At 37.9% G+C, this 23,039-nt stretch overlaps 2 protein-coding genes across 2 annotated transcripts in view; one reads left to right on the top strand and one right to left on the bottom strand.

Annotated features, from left to right (window-relative positions):
• The window catches only part of six2b (SIX homeobox 2b), a 146,035-nt gene that overhangs the window by 117,801 nt on the left and 5,195 nt on the right, over window positions 1–23,039 (bottom strand). The window lies entirely within an intron of this gene.
• Window positions 206–18,656, top strand: glud1b (glutamate dehydrogenase 1b). The gene is made up of 13 exons (XM_079595982.1): window positions 206–846; window positions 6,929–7,009; window positions 7,194–7,249; window positions 7,792–7,855; window positions 8,755–8,849; window positions 11,869–12,048; window positions 13,446–13,583; window positions 13,692–13,829; window positions 13,923–14,003; window positions 14,720–14,843; window positions 16,454–16,545; window positions 17,187–17,249; window positions 17,607–18,656. The coding sequence occupies exons 1-13, from the start codon at window positions 450–452 to the stop codon at window positions 17,724–17,726; spliced, it is 1,629 nt and encodes a 542-aa protein (XP_079452108.1). The 5' UTR covers window positions 206–449; the 3' UTR covers window positions 17,727–18,656.

Genomic DNA, 23,039 nt, shown 5'->3' with positions numbered 1-23,039 from the left:
TAAAAATTATGAATGTGCATTATTAATGTTTCTAAATGAAAAGTCATTTTTAAAACATATGACGTTTTTTAAATGTTATAAACTAGGTTAAATAATAGCAATAAATTAATTATAATAATATCATAAATGAATAAATCAGATCAAATAAAAATTAAATATAGCTGAAAGAATAAGAGTTTTAAAAGTAGCGCGTGCGTTTCCTCCTCCTCCCTGTGACACGCAGTGACCTTCCGTCTGCTCGCGCGACTCCTAAACACGCCGCTGCCTTTTAAAGCGCGAGACGGCATGAGCGCTGTCACTTTGACACTGAACGAGGCAGGCTCAGGAGCTTCCGTCGTCTCGTTCATTAACCCCCATTTTCGTTTCCCTTTTTCACCTCGTCGATAACCCATCATCCTTTAATTTCTTCTTTCTCCATTGTACCGTAACTTTCAAAGCCCCTTGTCGCCATGTACCGGTATTTTGGGGAGCTGCTGACTCGCGGAGCGGGAAACGCTCTGGCCTCGGGATGCGTCGAGTCCGCTCTGCCGGCTTCCTCGTCTTTGCTGAGGGTGCGTCACTACAGCGATGCCGCTGACAAGGAAGATGACCCGAACTTCTTCAGGATGGTGGAGGGCTTCTTCGATCGCGGCGCTTCTATCGTCGAAAACAAGCTGGTGGAAGACCTGAAGACCCGGGAGACGCCGGAGCAGAAGAGACACCGTGTGCGGGGGATCCTCAAGATCATCAAGCCCTGCAACCACGTCCTGAGCGTGTCCTTCCCCATCAAGAGAGACAACGGAGAATGGGAGGTTATCGAGGGTTACCGGGCACAACACAGCCAGCACAGAACTCCCTGCAAGGGAGGTAAGATATATTTGTTTTATATATAGTGCAGTAATAAGGCATAACTGCTAACAGATCGGTGTGCTTGTCATGTGTTTTGCGCAACAAGGTTTCACAGCAGTTTGCAGTTGCATTCATGCTGACAGTAGTTGACGTAATGACTTGGAAAACTATCCTATTTTTCTTTCTTTCTTTTTTCAAATGTTTACACTAGATTTGACTAGTCCCGTTGTCAGTAATAAATCACCTTGACACACTTTGCTCCTGTCCTGCACAGGTGCATGTATTACCTGGGCCTGGGGGCTGAAGCCAGACTCTGAAGCCTAAGTAGGCAGGAACTTTAGGATTTCTATTCCTAACTTCCATGTTATTTGTCTCAAATTCTGTTAAGCATTTTAATTTGTATATATTTTAAGTAAATGAAAATAAATAATAATTTGCAAACATAGGCCTAACATAAAGTGATTCAATACAGAGCATGACCATATAATCCAAAACAGCATTTTTAATTGCATTTTTTTATATTAAAGTCTTTCATTTCATAAAAGTTTTGCAGAAGATTTCTACGGCTGAACACAGCCTATTAGATATTCAGTTCAAAAGCACTCTTTCTCGTTCCCGTCCCCCCTTATAATAATGATAATGCGTCAATGTGCAAGTTTGTTATTACTATTACATCAAATATTATATTTTACTTTACAGTAATAATAGATTTTTGTCTTTATTTTCATTTCACATGTGCGGTTAAGTTGAGATTTTGTTGCTGATAGAAAAATGAGTGAAGACCTTTTATGTTTCTATGCGTATTAGTCAATAATTTATCAAACCTCCCATACCAGATTAAATGGCATGAGGGAATCATGCCCCTAGCAAGACTATCAGCCCTTGTTTTGTTACTTTTTTTGTTTTGATCTCTGCGGTTTCTGTTTGCCCTCAGAATATGCCTCCTACTTGACACGTTTATACAGGTTATTAATGTGACCGGCCCAGTTTCTACCGTTTATACTAACTTGCAACTGATTTGCTATACAAAGGAATAAGTTGCTTCAAGTCAACTGTGTGTTTTCTTGACACAAAGGATCATTCATGTCATTCAGTTGTGTTCATCAATGTTAGGTTAAATAAACATTTACCTGGGTGCTAGCTGATAAGTTGGAGTTTTTATACAATCTATTTTCTGTCAAAAGCATAAGATGTGATCCGTACCAGTTTACTTTCTGTGATTTATGGACATGCAGAAGGGGTTTACGCCCATAGCGAGGCACTTTGTAAATCACGTTGAGGCCCACAGAATCAACATTCATTCTTAACAGCAGATGTTGAGGAGCAGTGGTCACTGGTCAATCAAGAGATTGAGGCCGTGCAGAGTGGGAGGGGGAGATGTCATCATGGCACTGCATCGTGGGTGATTTGTGAGGTGACGTATCGTGAGAGAGGGTTGTAAGGGTGGTTATGGGGGTAGGGCTCAGGCGCTCTGACCCGTCATCTGCGTGACAGGACTACTCTGCTCACATTTTACACATAGTGTTTGGAGACATCTAACTCACCAGTGTGTATTTGTTCTCATGTTAACGCATATAAGTGAAGCGATATTAATGTGACTGCAGTCATGCAAGTGCAACATTATAAAATTATGAAAGAGTATAGGGTCTGTTTGACTAGAAATTTTCTGCAGTGTGTGGAAAGCATTGTTCTCTCTTGTCACTTGTTTATCTGTCTTGTAGGGAGTCCATAACAATCTTTAATCTTGAAGGCCACAGCTTCCCAATCTGAAAGATACTGATTTCCTTTTTTAATAATATAACTTAAAGTCGGCATGAATTAATTAAAATCATCCTTTCTATTTTTTAAATGCATATTTTTTTAATAAAAATGTTGACCTTGTGGTATATTGTTATTAAAAAATGTCATGCTGTCATATCGATTATTAGCGATTTAATCCCATCTAACATAAAATTTGTTTATATAATAAATGTGTGTGTGTGTGTGTATATATATATATATATATATATATACGCACGCACGCATGTATTATATAAAAAAAATTATATTAGTCGTGATTAATCGATTTGACGGCACTAGTCATAACTGGACCTTCCAGTGACTTTTCTCTGGTAATATGCAGGACTTCTCGAATCATTTTTACCGATTAAAGTTGCACATTTTTGAGTGCACATCCTCCATCATTGAGTGCACGCCCACATCCCAAAATCCAAACAAAAAACTATATAAAACCATATATAGGCCTGCCTATATATTATATATCTTTCATCACGATTTTAATGAACACCATCACTGTGATTCTGATAAGACCAGCGCTAATAATCATCTCAGCACAACAACCTTTTTTTAATGGATCATTTTCACTTCACAAACCAATACCGGCTAGCAAATGTATTACATTTTTGAATGTCATCCATAAAATATCCCTACAAATATTGCATTTAGTGATAGGATCCCCATTTAAAGCTTGGCAGACACAAAGTGGAGCACCTTTGGTAAATTTGGACAGGAAGCAGCATGTGAAAGTGGGAAAACATGTCTCTGATTCCAGGACCATAAGCACCGGATCCCCTCAAGGCTGCGTTCTTTCCCCCCTTCTTTTCTCCTTGTATACCAACAGCTGCACCTCCAGTCACCAGACTGTCAAGCTCCTGAAGTTTGCGGACGACACCACCCTCATTGGGCTCATCTCTGGTGGGGATGAGTCCGCCTACAGGTGTGAGATCGACCATCTGGTGACCTGGTGCAGCCAAAACAATTTGGAGCTTAACGCTCTGAAGACAGTGGAGATGGTCGTGGATTTTAGAAAGAGCACAGCCCCACCTTCCCCTATCACTCTGTTTGACTCCCAAGTCACCACGGTGGACTCCTTCCGCTTCCTGGGCACAATCATCTCCCAGGACTTGAAGTGGGAGCTGAATATCACCTCCATCACCAAAAAGGCCCAGCAGAGGATGTACTTCCTGCGGCAGCTGAAGAAGTTCAGCTTGCCAAAGAAAATGATGGTGAATTTCTACACCGCCATCATTGAGTCCATCATCACCGCCTCCATCACCATCTGGTACAATGCTGCCACCGCCAAGGACAAGTGCAGGCTGCAGCGTATCATTCGCTCGGCAGAGAGGGTGATTGGCTGTAATCTTCCATCACTTCAGGACCTTTACGCCTCTAGGACTCTGAGGCGATTAGGTAAGATTGCAGATGACCCCTCTCACCCCGGACATAAACTGTTTCAGACTCTCCCCTCTGGCAGGAGGCTGCGGTCTATCAGGACCAAAACCTCTCGCCACAAAAACAGTTTCTTCCCGTCCGCAGTTAGCCTCATTAACAAGGCACGGGTCCCCCACTGATACTCCCCTCCCCCCCCCCCCGTGCAACTTAAACAAATGTCTTTGCACATGCAATTACTATTTTATTTGATATTATGTACAACTTGGTAGATTGCACATATTTGTTGTTTATCTTATTTATTTATTTTCAAATTCTTATTGTTGTATATATATATATATATATATATATATTGTCCATCCCAAAAATTTTATAGTTTTTATATTTTATGTCAACTGTATGTTTTGTCTACGTGTAGCACCTTTGACCAAAGCAAATTCCTTGTATGTGTAAAGCATACTTGGCAATAAAGTTACTTCTGATTCTGATTCTGATTCTGATTCTGAAATGATGAATCTGAACCAGCCTATCAGAAACGCATGCTGCTTGTGAATCATTTTGCATAGGCCATTCATGTGGTTGGTAGTTAAAATTTGCAAATGTCGGAAGTTATCAAAACGTTTGACATCAGTTGCAGCACTTTTAATCATTCATGTGATGCAGACTCTTGATCTCGTTGGCTCAAATCACTGACAAAAGTGCTGTGATTGACATTAATAGACTAGATTAGGTACACATTACAAAGTACAAGAGCAATTCAGCCAGAACACACCGTCAGCTAATGGCTCTGTGCATTTCAGTTTCATCAGCCAAAGTCGTGCACGTGAATGTCAGAATCACTAGATCAGCATAAACTTTTTGGCCGCATATCCTTTATATGCTAGTGCAATGGGAAAAAATAGGATGCAGTGAGTCACACTTGTACAGAAAATGCACTTCCTGGTTATGATAAAGCACATTTGGCTTGATAAGTGGAGTTGAAGGAGATGCTGGAAAGGTCTCCTGTGTTTTTGTTTGTTTCTCATCCGTTGGATGCAGTAGGTGATCAGTGCTGAGTCATTCCTCCATTGAAGAGCCCCTGCCAGCTCTCTCACACCACTTTGCCCTCCCCTCGGTGTGTAGACCATTTCAGATATAGCCGGAAAAAACACATCTGTTCAGCAGGTGAGCTTTTAGATGCAGACAAAACGACGCCTAGACCCTAGAGAGGCTGTTTTTCTAATTGATTTTATTTCAGCAATAAAACATCATGTTCAGTTCCATATCTATTGGCCTGTATGTTGGCTGGTTTCTCTCTAGTATTATGAAAATTAAATACGATTAAACATTAGAGCACATAATTTGCTGCATTCGGACCAGGTATCCTCATCTGCATATTTACAGAAACATTGTGACCAAAATCAGTCATTAAATATAATGAATTATTCCCAGTCTCATTTTCTACTGCTTTTGCAGAATGTCAGTGTCATTTATGTTAATCGTGAAAGGGATTGATACGTCTGCCAGAAAGTGTGGCAGTGTGTGTAAGAGACACACACTCTTTCAAGATTCATGATGCAGCCCGAGTCAGTAAAGCCTCCACACACACACACACACACACACACACACACACACACACACACACTCACTCACAAATACACATGACTCCCCCCAGCACACATGACATTCAGATACCCTTTACTTCTCCAGGTCAGATCATGTACTTCCATGTGTTATGGTCCATGTTTCATTTTATCGTGTGTATATTTAGATTAGTTTGTACGGTCCTTGTGTATAACCTGGAAATACAAGGTTAATTCTAAAGTTATTATATTATATTATTTTTGTAGTGAATATTCATGCAATCCTTATCCCGCAATCATGAATTAATGGAAATTTAATGGTCCAATGGAATCCTAGTGGTGGTGTTTTTTTAAATATTTTGTTTATGATTGTAGTGTATTTTTAATCTTGCATAATGTGCATTATTAAAGTGTGGTCACTAGCAAATTTTGCATGCAAAAACAGGTGCATTGTCATGTCACTTTCAAACCAAGCAGCTTTCTGCATGTCAGCCCGGTGAATTCGCGTGAACAACTTGAAAATGAGCGTAATCTACGCAGGAAACTTTTTTGCCCTTATGTTAAACCCATGATTGCACCAATTCATATAGGAATGACTGGATTTCCGTGCAACACTAAATGTGATTGTGCATTTAAATGTTTCCCTATAAGTGATTATGAAGATCTACTTGTGAACCTGACACATTCATTGCTGTTCAACTATTAACACAGTAAACACACATATTCATTGTTCCGAAATAGGACACATTGTTTGTCATTTAAAATAGCATATGAATGTGTAGCAGTATGCTTTATTAAAGACCGTCTCTGTGTCCTCTGAGGTCACGTCCGTGCTGTTGCTAGATTTAGGAAACCAGCATAAGGCGCCAGAGTCTCTAGAAGGGAGTGATGGTGGTAGCACCTGTCCTAATGGAGCGTGACCAGAGCACAGACGTTGAGCTGGAATTTTAGCTAGAAAAGGTGACCTGTGTCCTTAAACATGCTCTGGTGAATCCACGTAAAAGTCTCGGAACGGTCTAAGCTTGGTTTATTTCTAAACTGCATTGTTTGAAATTGAAATGTAACGTCTTACAAATGTTTTCTTGTCTAATTAAACGCCAAGTCGTTCATTAAGTCTTACGACATCTTGTCGTATTCTCTTCTGTTTATCTTCAGTCAATTCAGCATGAAGACACAGTGAGCAACATCAGCCAAGAGTCTGTATAGCTACAGAGTGTCTGTTTGTTTAAGCCCATTGTGTGTGTTCTTGGTGTTTGATTCTCATTAGTCGGTAGAGGAAATATCTGCCAAGGCTTTAGTAACCAATTGACTCTTTGTAATGGCTGTGATTAAGTCCAGTTTCATGGGTCCTTTTGCTTTTGCTTTTTCAGGTATCCGATACAGCATGGATGTGTCCGTGGATGAGGTTAAAGCTTTGGCCTCTTTGATGACATACAAGTGTGCTGTTGTTGGTAAGCTTTGCAGGGTTTGTTTTCCCTCAACAACTTAGGGGTGAATTTTCCACTTGGTATTTTGGTGAATTGTGATTTAGATCTCTCTCCTACACTCAAATAGATTTGTTTTTAAAAAGCTGTTGTTCGATTTGTTCAGAAAATCTAAAGACTCATAGGTTACGCATAATTTATCTTCTTCTAGATGTGCCATTTGGCGGAGCAAAAGCTGGAGTGAAAATCAACCCCAAGACTTACTCTGTAAGTACCAACACACATGTGTAGACTCTGAGCACACATACTCCAGAAATAACTCTTTATCGTGTCTGTGGGCTGTGTTTGCCTTTTTCATGTGCTTGATGAAGTGGAAACACATTTCATGCCATCAGTCCTCCTTTCTCTTTTAAATGGGCCTTGTTCCCTGATTGGATGAAGTCTTGAATAATAGTCCACAATATAAAGATGTTTCAACATGCATATCTAAATCTTCTCTTTTTTTGTTGTTGTTCTGTTTATTTTCTATCCTTAACCTTACTGCTAAAGTAAATGAAAGTGTTTCCTTTTACCCTGTTACTACTTATTTCTATAGGTGGACTTGCTATGATATTGCTTATTTTTTTAATTTTTTTTAAAAAATCAATAAGTTGACAGATTTTAACACTAACACCTTAGCTTGAAATGTGGCGTTTCAGTTTTTTGCTTTTATGGCTGTTATAAGAGAAGGAGAAGAGAAATCATTACATGATTGATGCAGAGAAGCACTTATTGATTTACATTTAGATTTTTTGTTTTGTGCTGTTCAGGATAATGAGTTGGAGAAAATCACAAGAAGATTCACTATTGAGCTGGCCAAAAAGGGATTCATTGGTAAGTTGGATTCATTAGGCAGTTTTTTTTTTACATTGATAGTAATAAGAAATGTTTCTTGAGCACCAAATAAGCATGCTTTCCAAAGGATCATGTGACTGAAGACTGGAGTAAGTGTAATATTTTAGTTGCATTACAATATTGCATATTGTAAAATCGTACCTTTTACTGTAGATTGATGCACATCCAGTGTTGGTGCACACAAGAAACTTCTTTTAAAAACTTTTTTTTTTAAATACAGACCCCAAACTTTTGAATGGTCATTTAAATATTAATATTGTTATGAATATAACAGTACAACACTTAAAATATAGTTCTGTTTATGGTCTTAGCAGATGCATTCTCACTAAACTGAATCATAACACATATGTTTGTGACAATCACTTGCGCACTATAAGATACCTTTTGTGATATCAATGCTTTGCAACAAATCTGGAGATATCAGAAAATCCTCATTGTGTTATTAACTGTACTTCTCTGCTCTTTTAACCCGGAAGAGCTTCAGTACCATGGTGCTGTTAAAAAAAAAAGCCCTGTTGTGTGCTTCCCTGCCCCCCTGGAGCTGTTTTTGGAAAAGTATTCCGGGTGTTAGGTTGTTCCCGTTGCTGTTTATCTGGATGCCTTCCTGTTTTCCCTGGCCAAAGCAACTGGCACTGTCGTGGGGGGAAGGGCGGCACGCTCTCACAACATCAGAGCGGGAACTGAAACAACAGCGCTCCAATAAAACAACACAAGCTGCCTACTCAGATCATTTGTTGCATTGCATCCTAAATTATTTTTCCCTGAGATGTGCAAACAATCAAGCTTTCATATTTAAGTACATTTAGCATGGTCCATGATAACTGGTGCAAAAGCTGACTGTCCCTTTCCTCTCTTCCTTCCTTATTCTTTCCATTCAGGACCTGGCATTGACGTACCCGCCCCTGACATGAGCACCGGTGAGAGGGAGATGTCCTGGATCGCTGACACCTATGCTAACACTATTGCCCACACTGTAAGCAACTGTCCATCTCTTCTAACACCTTATTCAATTATTAACCATGCCATATACACATAAAACTCTGAGGTTTTTACCTTGCTATCACTTGTAGATTAATGCCTAGCTTCTTTAAACAGAAGTGAAAGGTTAAAAAGCATATCCCATAATGGGTATTTGAGCAATAAGTACTAGAACAATAGTCCGCAGAGATCTTCTAAGAAGTTAATCTTTCATCTTTTCGTAGCTTTATCAGGAACCTTACACCCTTTGTTTGTCTGTCTTTGATAGTGTTATGCTATCTATATCACCGCCTGTGCAATGTTTACCTTTGTGCCCTAATAAATGGATAAGTCCCAGCTTTATTTGCACGGACAATAGCAACCAGTTTGCTTTCTTATTATATATGTGCATATTTTGGAGTGTTTTTCCTTCTTGTGATATGATTCTGGATGACAGCTTATTCAGTTGGAGTATGAAGATGCCTGAAGCAGAAAGAGGCGGTTCTCTCAGTCTCTGTATTTGCTATGGTGCTTGTGGTCAGGGTTATTTCTCCTAGAGGGCTCTTATTATAGTTACATCATCCCCTAATGCAGTGCTAGCACTATCACTATGGCAACAAAAGAATGGTCACGTCTTGTTCTTTTTTTTATACTTTTAAATGGGAGGGTAATGACTATGTTAAACAATATCTAGCTTTACTAATCCTGAAAAGACATGGAAAGGGTCATTGGATGCCAGATTTTTGCCAAGTCAGGCTAAAGAAGGCAAAAGTCCAGTCACATCCAAGCACAATGACACCCTGGAAAAAACTAGACTTAAGAATACAGCATTTTATGTAACATTACAATTTCTGTAGCCTTAATATTTGATGAGATGTGCTACAAGCACAGGCAAATATTTGAGACCCTGTCTTTATCATAATAAAATCTGTTTTTATAAAATGATGAGCAATAGTTATTTCCACAGTATGGCTCATAACAAATTAATTAAATTAAATTAGATTAAAACTATTTAAAAAATATACATTTCTACTATTTAAAAAAAATATATATTTCTATTTAGCTTTAATTTCTATTTATTTCAGTTTGTTGCCAAGGTAACATTTCTAACTTTTGGTTTTATGCATGGCAGGCCAGTAGTTGGCGATGTCACTTCGTGAATGATACTACGTGCCAACTGTAGTTATTGTAGTTACAAACATATTTAACCAACTGTGCCTGAAAACAAGTCCTGAAAAGTGAAGCCAAAGCATTTCAATCACCCCCTAGCGGCTGGCTGCAGTACACGTCATAAACCCCGCCCTCTCCATGTACCGTAATCGAATGGGACGCGAGCCAAACTAATAGCTCAAACTAATGAGCTAAACTAAGTCCAATTACACTTCAAATATATTTTTTTCCCAAAGATTGATTGTCATTTTAGGTAGTTATCACGCAGATATATGTTCAGGTGATTGTTTTCCCATTAAGCTTGGTTTTAGTTAGTTATTTGGTGCTGTAAAAAGGGGTGATTGACAGATGTGCGTGCGATTGAGTCTGCACAGACTCTGGCTCCAAATGACGTAATCGGCAACGACCAATACTGGGATATTTTGGCTTCATTTTTCTACAGTGGAAGGAATCAGAGACGTGCTGTCCGTCTTTTTTTACAGTCTATGGACTGAACACGTTGTATGCATGCGCATGACGTCACCGTTTTCACAAATTCGCGTTTTTGCAGTTTACACTGAGATGACTGTATTGTCAACTTGCACTTTGAAACCCTTACATTTTTTTTTTCATTTTCTGGCCCCCAAAACACGGTTGTTGCTTAAATGAACGGCCAAAACGCATAAGTTTTCTGTTTTTAGTTTAAAACGGTGTCGTGCAAATGACCCATAAATAACACTGGTCTAAAATGTAAAAATGTGGGAAATGAGCATGAACATGAAACATGGAGGACGAACCATTTCTGACTAGTTAAAAATGGTCTCGCTATAATGAATGCTGCTTTGTCCAAAGCTGATGTGTTTCAAACACAAGGGGAACTCTGTCTGCAAGGGAGCAGTAAATGATTGACGGTATCAGTGGACTGGAGTCTAGTTGAGTTTATAAAAGGCAATAATGGATCTTCACTAATACTGCAGTCTCAGCAGCAGGGGAGCCCCTAAAGGGGTGAAAGTTAGGACGTTTATAAGGACCCACGCACTTTTGGGGCCCCCAGAGATCGATTTTATTAATGGAACTTTCTTCCATTAATAAAATCCTCATATTCTTTCATAGGGCCAAAAATGGCTAAATTGATAGATTTGTGCACAGTGGCAGTCGAGGGAAACGTTGAATAAGCTTTGACTCAGACATGCAAATCATCTTGATGGAATGTTCAGCAGTAATGAGATGCTTTGGTTTCTCCTTTGTCTTTCAGATGTTTGATGGTGCATATGATGTGATGGCAAACATGTTTTTTTAATGCGTGTACACTTGTTTGGAGGGTAATTTTGTTGTCCGTCTCCAGCAGTAACCTCTGCCCTGGTCCACTCGCTGTTGTGCGTCATCTGTGAGTAGAGCACAGGTCTTCTATCTCGTTGCCGTTTCCTCGTTCAATGACAATAGCTGCCCTTGGGGAAGCTTGCAAGCTGCGTTTGGTGTGCGACCCCTCTCACGTACCCTTACGACAGTATGTGACCCCTTCACATCAATGCAAGAACTCAAGTTGTCGGTGTATCACATGATGTCCTTGTCCTACCCACTGATCAGCCCTGACTGGTGCTTGTGTTTTTAGATAAGGACAGACAACTGTTGGCTGAAGCGTTGAGTTTTTTTTTGTAATACGTTTCATGTTTTTTTTTTATTATTTTTTTTATACTGGAACTAAATGTTTTACACTACAATGTACAATGTATTAATGTACATGTTGATTGTGTATCTTTTTATTTATTTTTAAATGTTACCAGAAAATAGTATTGTTTAGTGGATTTGTGTTCTTGAAATGTGTGTGTGTAGCTCTGGTAGAAAGCATAATACACTAATAATTTTGCCTAATTCTGTTTCTGTAGGATATCAATGCCCACGCCTGTGTGACGGGTAAACCCATTAGCCAGGGTGGCATCCATGGCAGAATCTCAGCCACTGGTCGTGGAGTGTTCCATGGCATTGAGAACTTCATCAATGAAGCCTCTTACATGAGCAAACTGGGCCTGACCCCTGGATTTGCTGACAAAACCTTCATTATTCAGGTACGTGCATAGAGGACCATTCGAAGAGGTTAAACTGACAGCATCAACTTAACTTAAACTATTAAAATATAGTAGGAAAACTAGTTGGTCTATAGTTTTTCTATACAATAATACTTCAATGGTGGAGTGATGCAAGTAAAAGCTCTATATCAAATAGAGATGTTTAGCAGAATGTTCACGCTGCTCTTTTTCATACAGTGAAAGCTTATTGAGGAACTGTCAAGCTCCAAAAGAAAAGAAGAAAAAAAGTTGACGTCACATAAAATGTTTGTTACATAAAGCTATCCTATGACTTCTGAAGCCTTTTAAAATTGTGCACAAGTCATATGGACTACTTTTTGTTATTTCTGGAACATGACTGCCACTGGCCAAATAAGTTTTCATTTTATGGAGAAAGCGTTAACATTATACGAACCTTCTAGATTTGTGTAGCACGTAAGAAAGTTATTCCAGTTTTGGAACAACACGAGCGTGAGAAAATGGTTACAGAATTTAAATTTTTGGGCTGAAATAACCACATAATATGCTGACTAAATATCAGTTTTGCTGACACAAAGAGGGAAGAGTCGGTCATATGTCAGCATATAGTACATCTCAGTTCCTTTAAAGTCATGTGCCGTGAGAATCCCACAGCAAATCACTGCTCTCCTTTACAGCTGTGAAATCTGTCGACTGAACCTGCAGGTTTATTCTATAGGATTAAGATTTAGTCTTACAAATAAAGCCGAAAGTGGTTTTGTCGCAGTCTTTGGTTCTGATGAATTGTTTAGTCTTAGCCACAATATGATGGAAACTCCTAAAATCAATCTGTGCAGCCCAGACTGCAGGGGGAGGGGATTCTCATCAGCTGTTGCTCTGGGATTACGGTCTCACGAAATTACATTTTACATTACTGGCATGTGTAGGAAAGACGAGAAGATGCTGTCACGTGTTATGGGTTTAGAGCAGTGCAGAGAAGAGAGAGCCTAGTCATTAGTATGAAACAAAGCTTCGGGAGTGGAGTTGATTACCGTACATAATTCTTGAGTTGGAATGACTGCTTCCCGTTTGTCCTTTTGTAGTGTGAGCAGCCATATGCATTTCCCCTTTCAACATGCACATGACAACTTGGCAGAAATGCCCTTTAATGTGGTGAAAATTTTGCAAAGACAAACCTTATTTTACTCATCAATTGAAAAACTTCATTATAAAACACAGGAAAATCACAAGGGAACCAGTGGCGAATTAGTCTTCCGGGTTTTGACGTCATCCCTGCACCACTCTATTTAGAGCCAATGCTAGAGCTAGTCTGTGCTAAATCAAACCACACGGGGGCGCCACTTCCACACACAAAAAAACTTGTTCTCAGGATTGTGTTTTAATCACAAGTTCACCTAGTTTCTTATCCTGTCATGCAGGGTTTCGGTAACGTGGGTCTGCATTCCATGCGTTACCTTCATCGTTATGGTGCCAAATGTGTGGGAATTGCTGAGATCGACGGCAGCATCTGGAACCCCAATGGCATGGACCCCAAAGAGCTGGAGGAATACAAACTGGTCAGTTAAGGGTCCTCCTTTTACAATCGCTTTTCTGAAACTAGTGAGAATTTGCCCTTCCTTCTGTACTTGAACTGGTTTTTGAATATGTTTGTGCTTTTTCTTTAGCAACATGGTACCATTGTGGGTTTCCCCAACTCTCAGCCGTACGAGGGAAACATTCTGGAAGCTCAGTGTGATATCCTCATCCCAGCAGCTGGAGAGAAACAGCTGACCAGGAAGAACGCTCACAATATCAAAGCTAAGGTCTGACTTCAACAGCATCATCCAGTTCAGTTTGTTTAAATGCCCTTCACCCATGATGAACATACTATAATTGTCATCTTTTTATGAATTCAGATTATTGCTGAGGGTGCTAATGGTCCCACTACACCAGATGCTGACAAGATTTTCGTAGAGAGGAACATCATGGTCATTCCAGTAAGAGAACTTTGTTATATCCTCTCAAACTTTGATGCGCTTCAGGAAGATAGAAATAGGAATAATGTATTTCTTGATGTGCAGTAGAAAGTGACAGATCCGCACACCGAATAAGCTCCCATTCAAACAAAATTTATTGGTGACGTTTCGGGCCTACATGGCCCTTCCTCAGACTAACAGGAAGTATGCAAACAGTTACCTTTTTTAAAGTCTATATCACGTGATCACACCATCACACAAAAATAACAGCTGCCTTGATTAAATGATGTCATTTTCTGATTAAATGATATACCATCTGTAATGTGTTTGTTTTACACTGGAATAAGATATATGGTTAAAAAATATATATGTTTGACAATTTAATAGGGGGAATCAATATGTAAAAATATGTAAATATGTAAATGTTTAATTCTTACTCTGTGTTGGACACGATGTTTAAATGTGTATTTATCAATGTATGTTGATGGGTGTATCCAATTTGTGTGATGGTGTGATCACGTGATATAGACTTTAAAAAAGGTAACTGTTTGCATACTTCCTGTTAGTCTGAGGAAGGGCCATGTAGGCCCGAAACGTCACCAATAAATTTTGTTTGAATGGGAGCTTATTCGGTGTGCAGATCTGTCACTTTCTACTACATGATCATATTTGTGATCCAGCACCCGTAACATAAATAAGATGTGCGTGATTCACTCCTGTGGTTTCTTGATGTGCAGGACATGTACCTGAACGCTGGAGGTGTCACGGTCTCCTACTTTGAGTGGCTGAAAAACCTGAACCATGTCAGCTATGGTCGCCTGACCTTCAAGTACGAGAGGGACTCCAACTATCACCTGCTGAGTATGTGTTTAAACTTCCTCCGACAGCACTATCGGCTGTCCTAACAGCATCCTATCGGCCTCAGTCACTCAAAGAGTAGCAGCGTGAATCAATAGAGCTGGCGCTGAACTTGCATCATGAATGCATCGGAGAAAGTATTCAAAGCTATTTTCTGCCAACATGCATCTTGATCTCTTCAGAATGTTCTCTGCAACACTCTTGCTCATGTTCTTGTTTTTCCTTCGTGATTCCCTTTCCTTGTATCACTCCCTCCATTTTGGCACTTTTTCTTGGCATGAAGACAGAACTGCATGGCACGGTTTCCTACAGTACAGTTTGCACCATCCCTGCTATTGTGTTCTATATCATATGTACTGGTCTATATGCCCAGTGGTGGACGAAGTACACAGATTGAGTAACAGTACAGATGCACTCATAAAATTAATACAAGTATTAAGTACCCATTTTACTTTAGTAACATACTTGAGTAAAAGTACAAACGTTCTTGATTTTTAATGTACGGTACATAAGTATTAAAAGTAAAAGGTACTGATTGATATTTAATCATTATATATGTTATATAATCCTACTGCTTAAAATACACGGGGTTGCTGGGTCTGACATCATGAATTATATTGTATACAGCACTAGTCATATTATATACAGCACTAGTCAGTAAGAAAGATTTGTGGATTTATATAAATATGTATTTATCTGCAAGTAAGATTAAGTAACATTTAATTGTATTACCAAATATCCATTAAGGTTACTGATACTTCATGTGTGCGAACAAGTGGAAAAAAAACAAATATATATATATATAGTATAGTATATATAGTATTTAAAAATGACGTGTTGTCAAACAATATAAAACCGGGTCACATAAGGCTATTTTTTATATATATTTTGAAACTGCTACAGCAGTGGGGAAGATGCATGGGGATTAATTTGTGTTCTTTCATTGTTTCGTTTAGTTTTTTTACATAACCCCGTTGAGACTGTGATATGACATGTCCGCATTCAAGCATTACAGTGATCTTAACAGCTCGTCCTTTTAAAGCAGATTTACTTCACAAACAACTGACAGTCATGACATGCATATGATTTTCATTCACAATAATCCTAAAGTTCAGTATTAACCTACTTTTCGCACCATCAGTCACGCATACACTCTGAGGACCTCTAGTTCTTGGCTCATTTTGAGTCAGATTTATGAACTTTAGTGAATTGTTTGCTTTTGAAGAAATGTGTCAGTTTGACTGAAGTAAAGTTGGCTAACATTACAGTGTGATGGTACTGATTTCATTTATAATATTAATTTGCAAGTACCGATAGTGTGCGGGAGTTCCTTGTTTACTGATTTCATAAATAAAATCGAATTGAATAAAGCTACAAGTAAATAATCATAAGTAAATGTGACTTGATTTGTGGTCCCTTTTAAGAAAAATCAGCGTAGCACAAAAGTCAACCTTAAAATCATATTTAAAAAAACAATTCAAATGTATGCTTAGTAATTGATAGTGACAATTTGCACCCTTAATTTGTGCATTTGATCAAATATCACTTTCAACCTCTTCTGAAGGGAATTTGAATAAATGATCAACCTGTTTATTTTTTGTTCTTTCTTCCAGTGTCTGTGCAAGAGAGTCTTGAAAGGAAGTTTGGAAAGCAGGGCGGCCCCATCCCAATTGTCCCGACTGCTGATTTCCAGGCCCGCGTAGCTGTGAGTGTCCATAAAGATTTACATTCTTTGCCTTGTGTGCATGGTTTTTTAATGAAATAATTTATTTGAGGTATCTTATACATCTTATGCATTATATTTTATTCATTCTTATATTCAATTTAGTTATTTATTATTTAGTTATCTTTATTTATTAGCATAACCAGTTCAAATCCATTTAGTGAATTGCAGAGGTAGCAGCAAAAAAAAAAACTTGAAAAATATTGTGCAAAAGTTCAATTATTTTTCAGTAATTCAACTTAAAAGGTGAAACTAATATATTATATATAGACTCATTACATGCACAGTGAGATATTTCAAGCCTTTATTTGTTATAATTTTGATGATTATGGCTTACAGCTTATGAAAACCTTTTCACAATATTCTAATTTTGAATTTGGGGTTTTCATAATCTGTAAGCCATAATAATCCAAATAACAAATAAAGGCTTGAAATATCTCACTGTGCATGTAATGAGTATATATAATATATTAGTTTCACCTTTAAGTTGAATTACTGAAATAGATGAACTTTTGCACGATATGCAAATTTTTCGGGGAAATATATATATATTTCTGTTTAGGACCAGCAATTCTTAACCCTCATGTCAAGTTTGTGCATTGATGTGTTTGTGTTTGACACAGGGAGCCTCTGAGAAAGACATTGTGCACTCTGGTCTTGCCTACACCATGGAGAGGTCGGCCAGGGTAAGTTATTTTTATGTCATTGAAGAATTTTGAAGGCCATAATACATGCTGAAGCTGACGCCCATAGAACCACTCTGTTGTACTGCCTGTAAAACAACAACAGGTAGAGCAGGAACCGCCCTTTACTCCCCCTCAGCTGCTTTACAACAGCGTTGTGTTGCCATGAAACGGTTAAAATATCATGTTCAGCCCTCGCTTCAGGCCCATTTTAGCATTGTGTGATATGATCACCGTGGAAAGAAAGCCACCTCGCCCATTGCACAGATGTTGTTAATATTTATCGATGCTCTTTCTGCTTTGTAAATGTGCATTAATGTAGTCAAACCTGTATTCATGAAGTCATACCTTCTTTTGCAGCAAATTATGCGCACGGCAAACAAGTACAACCTGGGCTTGGATTTGAGGACGGCAGCTTACGTCAATGCCATCGAGAAGGTCTTCAAGGTGTACAATGAGGCTGGGCTGACCTTTACATAAATGACACGCAATTCCCTTTGCAAAAAGAAGACAAAAACATCCATAAACCTATCGATTTCCCCCTCCACAACCCTTTTAACATATGAGAATTTACTTCAGCCTAACCCCCATCTCCTCTATTATAACACAATCTCAAAATCTCCGTCCTCATGAGTTTGAGAGCTATACAGTGGTTTATTCTGTTCTGAGGCTGCAAGTTTCACTGCTTTGCTGTATATGATGTGGTCTCAAAACAAACTGGCACCAATAATCAGGTTTCTCAAGTGTTTCTTGTTGTAACTTGTTTATTTTGTCCCTGTTTTTTTGTATTGATCTGTGGTAAACTAACGTGATCCTCTTCAAATGCAGCTGATTTTAAATGTCTGTTGAGTTGTCATATTGGCCCTGGCTTCCGCTCTATGAAATATCACTTCAACATGTGTTTTTGTTCTCTGTCATGTTGCGGTAGGTTTTGTCTACTTTATTCTTATTGTTCGGTGTTGCAAACCATTTCTACATGGTTATTGCTACAGTAGAATAAGAAGAGTGTTAAAGATGCCTTACACCTGTGAGCAGGAGTTTTATACTCAGAGAAATTATTTTCTTTGTCACTATAATTCATGTAATGCATCACACAAAGGGAAACCCAGCCATGTTTAGCTTCATCTCAATGTTTTGGCCTAGAGATATAATGAAGTTCTAGCTAACAATGTGCAGTTCATTTAGATACAGACTTTTTTTTTGTATCTGAGGCGGTTCATTCCCCAACTTTTAGAGATCAGATAGTTGTTAGCATGCGGCTAATGTTAAACCTGGAGGGCGCGGGGCACTTGCGCTTAAAGGAGAGCAGGAAGTTGCTCACCGAGCTTATCTGCACCCATATCTGGAACTATGTTTTGGAAATTTATATTGCCTTTTTTGTTGAGAATAAAACAACTGTCATATATTGTCTGTTGTATTTTGTATGTATTTCTCAGTCATCACAATACTAACATTCGTTAGTTCATTCATTACATTACAACATTCATTACCACATGAATCAATTCTTGTTATCATGTAGTTAATTTTCACATTCACATTATAAATCATAATTAGGATATCAATCAATTAAAATATATCATAACAATTCCAATAGTTATTGTTCAGTTAGGTAAACGAGCTATGTGGAATTGTTAGGTTCAGCAATTTTATGACAATATTTCAATTGAGGAAAACGGGTGAATTTTAACCCTTAAAGTTTAAACGTATACCTCAGGTGTTTGGTGACTTGGGACATCATTCACTACCCTCCTCCTCATTCATTTTTTTTTTTTTTTAAGTTAGCCATCAACCTTCTTAGTATTCCTTAATCAACTCATTACACAGTATAACAAGAAAACAATAATAAAGTTATAAGAGAATGCCCGTTTTACCATTCATTTGTTTAATTGTATAGCGAGGTGAACAGTGTAAAGTAGTATATACGTTTTCCTACTGAATAGAAGAATTCACCTTTATTCCACAAGGTGGCAATGTCTGAGACACAATAATGAAGTGACGTTTCACAAAAGAATAGGAAGGATCATCAGCAAAACTTGAAATGGTTTAGCGATTTACTGCAGAAATATTAGTCAATGTCACTGATCAAAGTGATCAAAATATTTTGAAGATGTTAAAATTAAGGTTAGTTTTTAGAAAATGTTTGGTTTTGCGAAAATTATGTGTCTGGAAATGAGTTCTGATGAGGACAGACAGAGGATCCTGATCATTCATGAGGTAACAAAAATATGCTTTATTTTATTCAATTGTACTTTAATATGCGTTCAAAATCACTTTAGTTGGATCAAGATGGTGATGTAAAAAAAAGTCCAGTTTGTGAAGGTGCTGTAAACTGAATAATTATTTATTTGTAATTTCAATACTATTTTGAGCATGCAACATAGCTAGTTTTACAATAAACAAAAATAATAGTTATTTTTCAATTATGTGACTCATAAAATCCTAGTACATCCTATTGGTGCCGTTGAAGTGCAGTAAACTCGTAAATATGATCTGTCCGACATGACGCGAATGCACTATAACCATAGACAATACGACTATAACCAACCAGTTCCTTAATTACACTTCCTTGATGCCCTATACAGGAAGTGACGTGATTTTGGTGGGAAAACAAAAGAACAAACATCAGTGAGTGTAAGCAATGGTTTTTATTGATTCCGTGAATTTTCTCTCATTTTAAAACATGACATCCCATTTGACAAAATTACAGAAATCATGTTAAACATTTCAAAAGATGGTTAAATAGCCTATATAAACGAACCTAAACCCGTTCAAACTCACTCACTAACTGTGCAATGGCTCTTTAATTCCTTTTCATCAAGCATTCATTTTACTGCCATTGTCTAAATAATAGTTCACTTATTTTCATAATTTTCATAATTTATTTCTGAAAGTGCTTTTTATACAAATAACTTTAAAAAAAAAAGTAAGTTACAGAGCTCAAAAAGGTACTGCAAAACAGACGTATACAGAAAGTTATCTGCTTCAGACATCGCCTGTTTCTAGATGACAAATGTACAACTCCTGGAGACATATTATTCAATGCTGAAAGTTAGAATAGAATTGCAGATGGATGGGGTCAAGTTAGCATACAGCGATGAGTGAGATAGTGAAAGTTCATGTTTAATGTATTCTGGTTCACTTCATCAGGCCCTTCCCAAAGGCCAACGCCTGCTCGGCTGCCTTATTGCCTGCAGCGTCTGTAGCAGCTTTGCCGACCGCGCCGCTCAACATATCGCCAATGCCTACGCAGACAGAATGTATTGATCAGTGAGATTTCAACTGGATAGTGGAAGAGTTTAAGATTATCCTCCCAATAGCTCCTTTCAAAAGAATAAAGCAAAATATTACCTCCTTCCGCTTTCTGGTCTTTTGCGCCTCCTGCCTTTTTTCCTCCGATCATTGCTCCAACTTTCTCCTTGGCCACCCCAGCTAATGTAACATTTACAAGTGTTAATAATCTTGTCTGTACATGTTAGGTATAAGGTTAGCTGTAAATTACAGAAATTACTTGCATGCGCCACTTCTTGGAAGTAGTTTGAACTAACTTACATTGGTTTTCAGGCATCAATTTCAAATTAATGTAACCTAGCAATGAACAAAAAGATGATAAAATATGTTTCTGACTCACCAGCTTTGTCGATCACCATGTCCACGTTCTTTTCCATGTTTCGTGTTTGTCAGTCAGGAACTGTGCGAGTGCATCAGGGACGAGCGTACTTATAGGCGGTTGTGTTGAACCTCTTTGCACACACCCCAAAGCATTGGATGAGGAACACCCACTCAAACTCGCAGCATTCTTTATCTCTGTCACTCCATGTCAACATTAAAGGAGCATTCAGAGCTGGGGAGAGTGTTTTCATCAACCCATTTAATTGCTAAAACAAGCCATTCAACTTCAACAGTAACCCCCTCAGGGTCAGAACTATAGTGTTTGTACTGTATTCAGGGCATGGCATCGGTCACGTTACTATTGAAGTACTGGATATACAAGCTTTCGCTGTTGTTAGAGAATACAGGGTTGCGTGACTCATGAGGGAAGCAGTTGAAGAATTTATTATGAGACAAAATGAGGCCAAGCTGTTGGTGGTTTTACGATGATTGGTTTGGTTTTTGAGATTTACAGCATCTGGAATCATTTGTGATCACTTTCCTAATGTCTTTTTCTGTCTTATGCATTTTGATACTAAAGAATGTGTTTATGTTTGATTGATTTGTTGAAATTCAGGTGCAAAGGAAAAGAAACCTCTATGGGGTCCAATAGTCTGAGACCACACTGACAATCTAGGATTGATTGATTGATTTTATTTGACCCATTTGTTGAAAACACGATACAAACCAAACAAAGTCAGGATAACACAATAGAGCTAGGGCTTATTTCCATTGTAAACGTTTCAAAAGTTAAATTTGAAGGAGAGCAATATTACAATATTAAAATCTAATGAATTTAAATAATTTAACTACCGGTACTTTGTTTGGAGTGACTCTTGCTATTTTCTTTTTTTCATATGCTTTGCACTAACTTCTAACATGAAAAGCCACACTTGTGACCACAATGAAAATCTAGGGTTTAAGTTTTAAATTAAGGAGAGATTTGGGATTTTGAACTAAAATAAAATAAAGAATTAAAACATTTACTAATTAAATGAGAAATATTCAAGACCATTACTTGTTTCTCAAAAAAGCAAATTAGTGATATTGGCCACGTGAACTACTTTGTGCCAAAGATCAGATTTCTGGAGGTATATCAGAGGAATACCATAGTATTACCATGTTAGTTGTCAAAAAAACAAACATGTTTTGAACCATAACAATGCAATGAAATAAAAATGAATTTAAGGTAGCCTATAGTTCATCCAAAAATGAAAAATGTATCATTACTCACTTCAAGTTGTTCCAAACCTGTATGAGTTTCTTGCTTCTGTTGAACACAAAAGAAGATATTTTCGGCATCCATTGACTTCTATAGTACTTTTTCCTTACTACTGTCAACTGCCTGCATTATTTAAAATATCTTCTTTTGTGTTCAACAGAGGAAAGAAACACACAGGTTTGAAACAACTTGAGGGTGAGTAGTGATACAATTATTTTTTGGTGAACTATCCCTTTAACTGACTGAATGATTACTGGTTCTTCAAGGAACTTGAAATAGTGGTACATAATATAGTACACTGTTTTTGTAAGCATTCATTTTTGGTTAAAAAAAAAAAAAACCTATATAGCATATAGGCCAACCTGCCTCTCATTTATTTATTTATTTATTTATTATTATATTATAGTTTCTTCAAAGCAGGGCCTATAGATTTTCCCACACATATGTTGACAGCAGCAGTGTTATTGCTCTATTTAACAAATGTTCTCACTAACCAGTAGTTTGCTCTGTGAACTGGGTGTGTACTGATGGATCCCTAAAGCGTGAAGTCCTGAAGGAGTGGTGGATAATTGCTGTGGTCTGTATGAATGTGTTTTGGCTTGATGTTTTGTTTGCTAAATAGCAGTTCAGATCGTGATCCTGCAATGCTAGCTAATAAAAATCTTTCTGTGCAGTTCATTACCCTTCATCCCCAAATTCCACTGGCATGATAAGGGAAACAATAGGATAAACAATAATTCATCATATTAGCCCCCAAACAAAGCCTCTATTATGTCTATTATTTAAAAAAAGATTTATCTGTTAATTATATTTAGATTCAGAAACTAAAGGCTAGTACACAGTTTTTCATCTTTGCTATTCTCCTCTGTTGATGGTGACCAGCATAGGTAGTAAATAAAATTAACAACGCTACTAACTTCACA

The sequence above is a fragment of the Phoxinus phoxinus genome (genome assembly GCF_949152265.1).
Source record: "Phoxinus phoxinus genome assembly, chromosome: 21".
NCBI lineage: Eukaryota > Metazoa > Chordata > Actinopteri > Cypriniformes > Leuciscidae > Phoxinus > Phoxinus phoxinus.
Note: the sequence above shows the minus strand (reverse complement) of the source record. Positions and strands in the feature narration are given on the sequence as shown.

Excerpts from the sequence above, each read along its gene's own strand:
- glud1b (XM_079595982.1), top strand. The coding sequence starts at position 450 with ATGTACCGGTATTTTGGGGAGCTGCTGACTCGCGGAGCGGGAAACGCT. Across the intron at positions 7,250-7,791 it reads TCAACCCCAAGACTTACTCT|GATAATGAGTTGGAGAAAAT; the intron begins GTAAGTACCAAC and ends TGTGCTGTTCAG. Across the intron at positions 14,844-16,453 it reads CTCCAACTATCACCTGCTGA|TGTCTGTGCAAGAGAGTCTT; the intron begins GTATGTGTTTAA and ends TCTTTCTTCCAG.